The 11,028-nt window shown below is 41.3% G+C and overlaps 1 protein-coding gene across 1 annotated transcript in view; it reads right to left on the bottom strand.

Moving 5' to 3' along the window:
* Window positions 1-3,902: 3,902 nt before the first annotated feature.
* The window catches only part of b4galt3 (UDP-Gal:betaGlcNAc beta 1,4- galactosyltransferase, polypeptide 3), a 9,972-nt gene continuing 2,846 nt past the window's right edge, over window positions 3,903-11,028 (bottom strand). Inside the window, exons 5-8 of the mRNA XM_030422756.1 lie at window positions 10,534-10,724; window positions 10,308-10,430; window positions 8,028-8,132; window positions 3,903-6,797 (exon numbers count right to left, since the gene is read on the bottom strand). Of these exons, the coding sequence (XP_030278616.1) occupies window positions 6,446-6,797; window positions 8,028-8,132; window positions 10,308-10,430; window positions 10,534-10,724 (771 nt within the window). The 3' untranslated portion in view covers window positions 3,903-6,445. The remainder of the gene's footprint in view (window positions 6,798-8,027; window positions 8,133-10,307; window positions 10,431-10,533; window positions 10,725-11,028) is intronic.

The raw sequence follows: 11,028 nt of genomic DNA, 5'->3' as shown, positions 1-11,028 counted from the left end.
CATAGCCGCAGGCAAGCCCTAAGTATAGACAGGCTCATTCTTTTTCATAACACATCTCAGAATACCTATGCTACCTACAGATAAAACACTCGTACACATGTAGACACACATACTCACACATGTATCCAGGGGCACGTTGGCACACACACACACACACACACACAGTCATAGGCTCACAGACACACACACACCTCTGTGGAAAATCACCTGAGAATGTCAAGGTCAGATTGTTGGAGGAGGATGTTGACATGACTTTAGGTGTCCACACAAGAAAAAAACTGAGCCATGACTGCATGACCTAGATCTCCACATCGCTGCCACAATAGCAGAATTAATTCACTTGATCTATGTGTTGTTGTGAGCACTGAGAGGGCCTGGGGCAGAGGAAATTGTCCACTGAGGCTGCAAATATGGATGACAGGAACAGCTGAGCAGCCGTGGGATGACACAGGGACGAGGGTCCAACCCCGCCGACCCTGGCGGCTGATCCCGTTTCCTCCTCATTATTTAGCCCCCATGTGTGTGACGCCCGGGGATCTTGATACATCCTCTCATTTCCTTTTATTCCCATATCCGATGATGATGTGATGATTTTCAGAGCAGAACATTAAGAGTGGTTATATAACCAAATGTTTTGACCTACTATCGTGGATAGTCACCGTGATGCATGGCGATGAATCACACTAAAAGAGTGGCAGTGGTGCAAAATCTTAGATCCATCCTGTCGTACACCAGACGCTCAACTTAAAACTCAAAAAACTGTTTTGGCTTTTTCATTGTTTTATGGACACATTGTGAATGATTATGAATGTTTTAAACAATAAGTAAGTTATATGTTTTACAGTTGGGATGTAAAAGTCCAGTGTGTAGGATTAAGGGGGACTTGTGGGCAAAAATGGAATATAATATTTTTTCATTAGTGTGTAACCTCTTGAGAAATGGAACAGACGGATCCAAAGTCCCACCCCACTTAGTTAGTTTGCTATAGGTCGGACAAGTTTGACCATAAGAAACATCACAATGCCAGTTCCGTATAGCCTGGGAGTCAGGCAGGAAAGCTTAAAGAAGTCTACAGCAAGAACTACAGTGCGCGATTAAGTTTTATGAACATGGCAAAACAACATAAAATGAGGCCTAGTAATTCTGGTTTTGACAAAAACTACAAAAAGAATTGATCTTAACTGGCTAATGATAATTCATGTCAACTAAAATATATATCAGCAACCTATCTGTCCTCTTTCCAATCTCTTTAACATTTAACCAAATAAATTGGAGGAAGGATACCTACCTGGCTTTCATCGATCATCTGACTGATGAGCTATTTACTCTTCATGTAAAGTTGCCAACATTATAGGATAGCTAGGTAGTTAGCTAGTGTTTGGGAAACATTAGCGAACCTAAGATGTGAATATATACAATACGATGTGTCTGTGAGGACTGTAATGTTACCTTCGAACAAACACGGGCGCTTGGTGATGGCGTTGATGTTAAACTGATGGTGAGATCGACCTTTGACATCTTTAGCAACCACTGTAGGGGAGGTTGAGAGGAGGGGTGTTCAGTTGGTTACAATCTCCAACCACACTGCTGGATGCCACTAAATCCTACATCATGGATCTTTATAAGCTCATATACAAATATAAAAGTGTATTATGTGCATTATGTGCCATAATAAAACCACCCTGTGACACAGATAGGAACAGGAATAGGAATTACACATTTGTTTTAAGGATTTTGTTTTTAGGCTATATTATAGCTGAGATTGAGTCAAATATTAAAACTCAGCTCACCACGTTAGTAGTATTTCGGGCATGTGTGTTGCCCTGTAAGTCAGCATGACCTATTTCTTCTGTTAGGAAATGGATGCAGACTAGACTTTAAGAAAAGCGAGCAATGCTTAGTATGGCTTTGTAGAAATGACTTGCCTACGGTGAACACACTGTCAACTTGAAAGAACAAAAACAAACAACTTGAGAAGCCATTACTGTAAGGAAATGATTAAAAAAAAAAAAACCATTGTAACAATGGTAAGATTTAGATCTTTCTTTTTTCTTATCTCAGTTTCTCACCGATGTTCATTTTAGTGTGACTTCTGTACTGCAATATATGACGACCGTATGTCTATATCATTCTGTTTGCGTGTGTGTGTGTTCAGAGGGTTGAAATATTGCTGAGGGTGTGAGAGGTCAGCAGTGTCTTCTAGGCCTATACAGTAACAGGAGGTGACTAAAGGCTGCCTCAGCCCTCTGCATCTGCCTGCCATGGTCACTTCAGCAGGCCAGTGTGTCAGTCTACTGGAGGGAAAGTGCAAACTAGACTGCCACTGCTGTCATCACAGAGTGACAGCATCACAGAACATCCTGCAGACAGACGCCCAGGTGTGACGACTTAAAAAGAAGATATTACGCTGTGATGTCTCATAACGTTAGGCCCACATCCATCTATAGTGTGTTGAGTATAGGCCATGGGTGCTCATTGTCCCTTCAGGGGGCAAAACTGAAACCTAATGGTTGGCCATGGGCCAAAAGGAAATGCCTATTGTGTTGCTGAGGTGCAAACCCACGCTGCTGCAAACTGACTTGATCTGGTAGCGTGTGGTGGCTAATGTTAGCTAATATCATCTACTCTGAGATAATGCTGTCCTTAAGGCTTACCTCTACTTTTGGGACTGTTAGACCATGTTTTTACCATTATTCCATTCTTCTCACCTGCCACGGCAGTTGCTGTTCAAGTAAAGCTACAGTATATAGTGTTAATAGTCTTTCTGGAGAGGAAAAGCTTGTTGTATAATGTGCTATATTTGAGGCTGTAGTCTGTGTCAGCCCTGCATCAGGATCCGTGGCACAGCACTCTTTTTTGTCCAACTGGTTCATGAGTTTGTGTTTTTTGCCCTCTCTCGGTGAGTCATACGGCCTTTTTTTTTGGATTATGAAACAGATCGAACGTACGGGTCTGGGGGTTACTGTCTATTTATAGGTATGATCTCATATCCAACTTTTTAATCCTGCTCTTTTATGCCCACATAGAACGCTGAGTTCTGCAATACACAGGGTGATGTAACAGGTTAGTGCCGGTTTAGATTGCCCTACTGCATATGTTGATGATGATACATGGCTGCTAATCTACCGGCTAGCATGAGCATCTGATCTCCGCAACGTTAAAGCTGTGGAAGCATTAATCAAAACGCTAAAGCCTGCATTCATTAAGAGGCCTCGAGTGTTGTGGGGGAGTAATCACTGAGCATCACTGTAAGTATTTAGATGTATTTATAGTACGGTGTTTGTTCATGTGTGTGTCTGTGTGCATCCCCACATTTCTGCTATTGCATGAGTGTGTTTTGTTAATTCATGAGAGAAAAACATGGCGAGAGACACATTTTATCATTATGTGGTTTTATTGGTAGACATATTTGCTTTCCGTCACAACACTGCCCATCAGGGTTCACTGCTTCTGTTGACTTTTTTGATGACCTTGCTCTCCCCACACGCACACAAACACACACACACACACACACACACACACACACAAACACACACACACACATTCTCTCACACACACAAGTTTTCATCTTCAGACAAGGTCAGTAAATTAGGCAACATAAGATGAGGAAAACAAACATCATGGTCCTTCATTACGAGCGATGTAATGTATTAATTACGTCTCATTTGTTCTCGAGCAATCACATTTACACTCCTCAAACCGATTAACGACAGGATGAACTTGTGACTCTATGAAATGAAAAATGTTACTAAGAAGTTCCAATCCTGTTTGCTGAGTTTGCATTCAACTACACAGTGTATATATATATGTATATATATATATATATATATATATATATATATATATATATATATATATATATATACATATATATGTATATACATATATATATATATATTCCAACATTTATGCGAAAAACATCTTTTATAAAAACTAGCCTATTTATTAAATATAGAACAATCTCCAGGTAAGCACATGGTTTGCTGATTAATCTGCTTAGATTACATAACGTCCTTAAAAGCTTTCAGTGGGTCGCTGCTTCACATAATACAGGCGTTGTCCCAGGCAATATGATAAATGGAGGACATATTATCTATTGATATGCAACTAAACTATTATGTAATATAAAGCTAAGAAATGAGGCCTTATTATCTCTCGGTGCACTCTGTTTGTAAAGCACTCTTTGTTTAAAACGGTTTATATTTAATCGTAAATAAACATAGATTCCTTCTATAAAAACTATATCCATTCATAAAACTCTCACCACATGGTTTTTTGGGTTCTATTAACCAGTGAATTTCAGAGAGTTGCTCTACGCCTTTAAGCCGGCAGGATCGATCATGTGACGCTACGCAAAACGAGAGACCCTCCACACAGAGCAATGCAAAGATATGATTGGCTGAAACCTGTGAATGGCCGACGTTAATGATTAACATTCATGTCACAACACTGCAGCTTCATTCAAGTTGTTGGTTCCTCCCGGCTGGCGCTATGCCAGACTGCACCACTTGAGGGCGCTCACATATAACCCAGATATGTGCCTTCGGTCCTTCAGTCATGTGGGCTTATTTCATGAGGCACAATGTCAACATTAAAACATGGGAGATGTTGGATAAAGGGATAATAATCTGCTCTACAATGCTGTGCATTTAGCTCCGTCAGTGACTCGACAAATAAATTAATAAATTAAATACATTCAAAACAGCATATATAACGCATTACCTGTTAGTATGAGAAAACACAATTCCACACCAGAAGCATCTGTGTTACAGTACGTCATTTCTCAAGCTAATTAATTATACACTTAACCATTTTCCACTCAAATAGCAGCAACAAACCTCATGCCCTACGAGAGATCAGACTGAGCTCACCTGATAAAACTCTCCCCTCACACAACTCTAATTGATACATTCCAGACAGCTGATATGGACAAACAAACTGAATGTCAATGGCAATGAAAAAAATGAAAGGAAAACCACCGACTTGCATCGAGCCCTCAGAATAAAAACTATTACATTTTAAGTCTAATATATGTACGTGTTTCCTTCTTCCTTGCCTCCTTTCCTTCAAGACACAAAAGCCTCATTCAAACAGAATGAACGTGGACAAGGAGAGGGAGACACTCATTTGTAGCGTTCAGATGCATCTTTCCTAGTATACTGAAAGACCCCTCTGTGAGGACGTCAGGCCTTCTAGTAAAAAGCTGACCTAGATCTATACAAAGTGCTTTGTTGTGACTACGACCATTCCTTATTATTATTACTGTCATCAAAACGCAATCTGAAATTGGAAAAATGTGTACCCACGTGCCTACAATATTGTCTGCAAGTTTGCCTTTTTTTTCCCACACCCGACTAGCCTAAATGAAAAAGAATAAAATCACAGATAATATCAGAAGCACAGGTCTATCCATGTATCGAGAATATAGTCAAGCTAGACGACAACTATCATGCCATGATAATAGAAAACAGTCTAGATAGTCATGATAATATTTCCTCACGTCGCTATTGTGGCTGGATACAGATTAATGTTCTGGTATGATTTGATTGTCTAGAAACTAAATGTCAGAGAGAGCGAGAGCGAGAGCAAGAGAGAGAGAGAGAGGGAGAGAGAGAGAGAGAGAGAGAGAGAGAGAGGCACCAGACTGTAAGGAAAGACGAGTAAAACAAACCAGTAAACAAATAAAGAAGTCTCTCTATAGAAATATAAACTCTAGAATTGTCCGATAACAATGGAGTTGGTCAGCGCCTGATCAATGCACACAAATATAAAACGGCAGTCCTGGGAACGAATCACTTGCTCTGATCTAGGACCAGCTTTAGCCTCCCTGCTTTCAAACATTTTTGCCACGACGCAGGAGAGGTGAAAATCAACCCCAGGTCAGCGTCTAAAAGCAACTAGTATACGAGTCTATAAAATGCGCATAAAAGAGAGAAGGCACAGAAACACAAACCCACCGTGGAGAAGGGCGGACTGACAGCAGCGGTTTTTCAGGAGCAAACTGGATGAAGCTGCAGGTCTGCTGGCAGCAGATGGGTTGCTTACAACTCGCGATGTCTGGAAAAGAGCAGGGATTTATATATTTGCTGTCATACTTTCGTTCAGTTTGTTTCGGGTCTGACTTGAGTCCCGCACCATTCCTCGCCTGGCTGGAAATTGGCCGGGAGCCCCAGCCACAGACTCGGGTCATTCACTAGAGCCAGAGTCACATTCATTGGATGTCAAACTGAGAGGTGACTCAGTTGTGGTCCTGAACGCACCCCTGTAGACAAAAGTGGCTTCTTTGCTGGATCTTTTGCACAAGTGTCCCTAACCCTGCACTGAGCCCAAAAAGCTGGTGTACTTTATGTCCCACAACCGAGCAGATCTACGATGCTCTCCTGCGAAAGGGCGAAGCCACTTTATGCTACAGATGTGATGTCGTCTTTTTGTTATTCACCTCATCCTATTTCATCACACCTGTCTTCTCCTGTGTTGTCTGATTTGCTGCCTTCGACCTAGCAGGTTCTGTTTTGACACCAACAGGCTTGACAACAGTCAAGTTTGCTGCCACAGCCCCTTTGGTCTCTTGCCTCTTCTCCTGTTTGTCCCCGGTCTTGCTGGTGCTACGCTGGTGGACTGGGTTCGTTGCTTTCACAATGACGGGTAGTTTCCCCGGTGGCAGACGGGGATCTTCTCCAATGTTGACGGTGAGGTTGGTGTAGAGAGGCTCCAGCTCCTTGGAAAGGAGCTCATAGGTCAGAGAGTTGAGGCCGTCAGAGCGCCAGTTGAGTCTGGTCCTTTTCAGAAGGTCAAATCTGTAAAGACGAACATAATGCAACGAGTTTGTGTTTGTTTCAGGGTCAAACATGTCCTCGAGTTTCTGCTTGAAGTCACTGCTCTGATGAGAGAGAAGTAGTTCCAGCACATAACGCCCGCAAAAACACAACTTGTCTTTTTCACACTTTAGTACAGACTTTTGTTTCCTTTTTGGCTTTTGTACAGACTAAATAAAATGTGTGGCTTAGCAAAATCCGAAGGTTCTGGTGGGCGGGTTTTGTTAAAGGTGCAATATCTAAGAATTAGAGTACAGTCGAATTCATATTCAAAACAAATAGTTGGCCACAAATCGCCAGAATAATTGCTAACTGCTGCTAACTTTCCAGACTGGAAGCTCGGAACACCGGGAGTTTCCACAGCTAGCACAGGAGCATTGGACTGGGAAGAGCTGGGGCCAGCTGGTGAGCACGCTTATTTCAGTAGATATCTCAAAAACACAATAAATGAACATGCTAATGCCACACCTGTATTTCCTTAACATTCTGTTGATATTTAATTGTTGAATGTTAAACAAAAATTCTCACATATTGCACCTTTAACTTTGTCACCTGACAGAGCCGAGCTAGCAGTTTCCCCCCCGTTTCCAGCCTTCCTGCTAGGCTAAGCTATCAGACACACATGAGAATGAGAGTTATCTTTTCATGTGACTCTCTGCCAGAAAGAAGCTTTTATCCCCAAATGTTGTATTATTCCTTCAACAACTCCACATGAAAAATCCCTCTCCTTACAAGTTAATAAAGCACTCCTGACACAGGGAACAAGGTCAGTCTTAATTAAGTTGGAGATATTTTCCCATGTGAATATGACTTGTGGCGCTACAGCTGATTTGCAGGGGCTTGTTTTTATAATCAACAAAATCATGCTGAGCATCACTGACAAGAAAAACGATGTGTTTTTTTTAATCTGAAAACAAATAAGCAATGCCGCCTGAGGCAGTAGAAATTGTTGGCTCGACGGAACAAGCCGAGCAAAAAAGGCAGCCCTACACAAAACATCAGAGAAAAAAGGAACCATTATCGTGGAAACGTATCATGTAAAGGGCTGGAGAGAGAACAGGTGGGGACGAAAAGGGGAATACAACATAATTCTGATAGTGGTGAACACCATTGTTTGATAGTTCAAAACTATCGCCTAAAATCATATTAAAGGGAAAATATCCCTACATAATTTCTGTGCGTGTGTGTGTGTGTGAGTGTGTCCATCTGTACCTGCGTGGGTTCTGCTCGTTGCCTCTGTCTCCTTTATGCTTGATCATCTTGTAGTGACCGATGGCCACTGGAGGGCGCATGATCTTCATGCCAGACAGACGCACTCTGGACGGGCAGCACAAAACAGGGGTCAGCAGGAACCGCAGATTCTCATTCACAGGAATTTGACTGGAAAACTAAATCTTTCGAGTCAGCACAGTCTTACATCAACAAAAGCCTAGCACTTTCTGTGCTATTTTCTATAACCAAAAAAACAAAAAGCAACACTCTGCACTCAGTACATCTAGCCTCTAGTTTAAAAGGAGAATGTATGGGAATATCATACTCTTATGGGCTATAGGAGGTGGAAACACTGCGGTTCCCTTTTTTTCCATCTCTGTTGCTTCTGTACCACCCAAGATATCTAAGTAAAGGCAGTTTATGGTATATTTTAGGTTGGGAACAGCACACAGTGTTCCGAAAACTATAGGAAAAATACTATTGCACTGTTGCTTCATGCAATAATAGGCGAATGCTTTTCAGTATTCATAATCTTGTACCCATTCAGTGTCGATCATAACAGATGGGTAATGGGTTAATGGCAGAGAGTGAAGAGAGAGAACCATAGCACAGAAATCTCATTAGCCTGAAAACTGCCTGAAAGCGTGTAAGCACTCAGCCCAGCCCAGTGGTGGGACACACATTTACTCAAGTACTGGATTTAAAGGGTAACTCCGCTAATTTGCTCTTGGGGACCATTACAGCATATGTGAAAAAAGTGGTATAAAGCCTTTTGCTGCTCCAGAGGAAGCTGCATGTAGTCCAATAAATTGCCTCATTAGCGCGTTTTGGTTTTTTTTTTGTTGTGGGTAGTGTAGGCACCAGGTTTTGAAAAAGGGAAGAAGAGTGTGTGGAATAAAAAGGTGATATCTCTGATATCTCTTCTGTGTCATTATTGATAAGTTGTTTTAAAATGAGTCAAACAGTGTTAGTCACGTACAATGCACACCAGTGGACTGCTTTTCATAACCTGCCGCCTTCATGCACCCACAATGCAAGTGAGCCGCTGAGTGACATCGCTGGAGGCAATTTTTGCATACTCAGCTTCCTCTAGAGCCACAAAAGACTCTATATTATTTTTTTCACATATGTAGTAGAACTCCCCAAGACCTGTAAACACACTTAAATGTGCAAACTTGATGGAGTTACCCTTTAATTATAAACACTATTATATATTTACATTTTATACAGCTTTATACATACTCCACTACTTTTGTCTGACAGCTTTAGTTAATAGTTATTTTCCTGAAGACAGTTATCACTACTGCCTTTCAAGTGACAACCTGACAACGTGTTGTTTGTAAAGGTTCATTAACATCAGTTTCAACTTTATAATGGCCGTCTTAAAAAATGCTATAGATTAACCATTTATTGTTAGAAACATCAGCTTCAACTTTACAATTAAAAAATGCTTAATAAACGGTTTATAAAGCATTTTGGTGTTCGTTAACAGTTAAATAACCTTGAACTAAAGCTTGGTTACTTGTAAACTAAGCATTATTTAACGATTGTTTATATATATTTATTTTCATTCCTATATTGTTACCGATTAGGGGTTTTCACAGGTTTTCACAGGACTGTGCACTACAAACACACGATGATCCAACACAATATGAACATTGCTGTTGATCAAAGTACCCAACAGTTTACAAAGTAGTTAAATTAAACATAATCTTGTAATAACAGTGATAGTAAATATAACAATATGATAGTTTAAGACTGACAGGCACCATTTTACAGCACAAGTAATATATTTACTTATGTCATTTTAAGCACATTTTGTTGATTATACTTACAAACTAACTAAGGTTTTGTATCCAGGACTTTCACTTGTGGGGGAGTGTTTTCAAAGTGTTGTTTCAGTACTTAGTACTTACTTAAGTGAAGGCTCTAAATACTTCTTCCAGCACTGACCCAGCCCAAAACTGTGAGCTAAACAAATCCAAACAAAGTACTCACTGAGCCCACTCCAAGAGACACACAGCAAAGCCAGAGCGGAGGGAGGGGCCGTGAAGATGAAAGATGATGTGAGAACACATAAAACCAAAAGTCAAAGAGAAGGAGAACATGTGGTAACTGAAGAGTAAATATGAGGGGAAAAAAAGATGAATGAGAAAAAGAAGAGGGTAAAAGAAAATACAAGAAACACGTGTGCATGTTGTTCTGATGCCGAACATGTCAGCATGCGCAGTTTACAGATCTCCCAGTAATCATGCCAGGTTGTGGATTCACCCTCCTCACCTGGCAGCAATGTCATCGTCCTCTCCGCCCCAGCCCCAGTACTGGTTAGGGAAGCCGTTCATCTTCATGTACTGGTCTGGGGTCACTGCAGACACCCCGCCAAAATACTGTGGGTACGGCAGCCTGGGAGGGTCACATCACCAATGTGCAATCTTGAAAATAATGTCTCAGCACAACACACGTATAAACGAGTCCATCCACGCACACATGTACCCCTTGCTTCTACCTGTATCTGAACTTGTCCATGGCCACCGACAGGTGTGTGGGGAACTGCTTGTGGCAGGTGTAGGTGTTGTGGTCGTTCTCAGGCAGTAGGTCGACATCATGCAGAAAGATGCAGCTCCAGTCTTCGTCTCTGAGGGCCTCGCGCACGCCGACGTTCAGCAGCTTGGCTCTGTTAAAGGTACCGTTCCCCCACTGGAGACACAGTCACACATATAATACACAGCTACACAGAGATGCATTAAATCAAAAACAAAAACAGCATGAGTTGAGTGCAAAGCACTTGACTATGATGCCTGCTTGTAGTAATACATTTTGTAATATTGTTATCTTAAATATCCAGTTAATTAGGGTCAGAATGCAGGATTTGCAATGTCAAGTAACCACGACTGCTCCAACTTTTCTGCTGCTTGAAACCAAAGCACGACTTGCACAGCTCCAATTTTGCTCCACTGATCTACAAGACATGTCCGTCATTACATAATTACAAAAATGACAT

The sequence above is a fragment of the Sparus aurata genome, chromosome 7 (assembly GCF_900880675.1).
Source record: "Sparus aurata chromosome 7, fSpaAur1.1, whole genome shotgun sequence".
Lineage (NCBI taxonomy): Eukaryota > Metazoa > Chordata > Actinopteri > Spariformes > Sparidae > Sparus > Sparus aurata.
The sequence above is the reverse complement of the archived record's forward strand: the minus strand, read 5'-3'. Positions and strand labels throughout refer to the sequence as shown.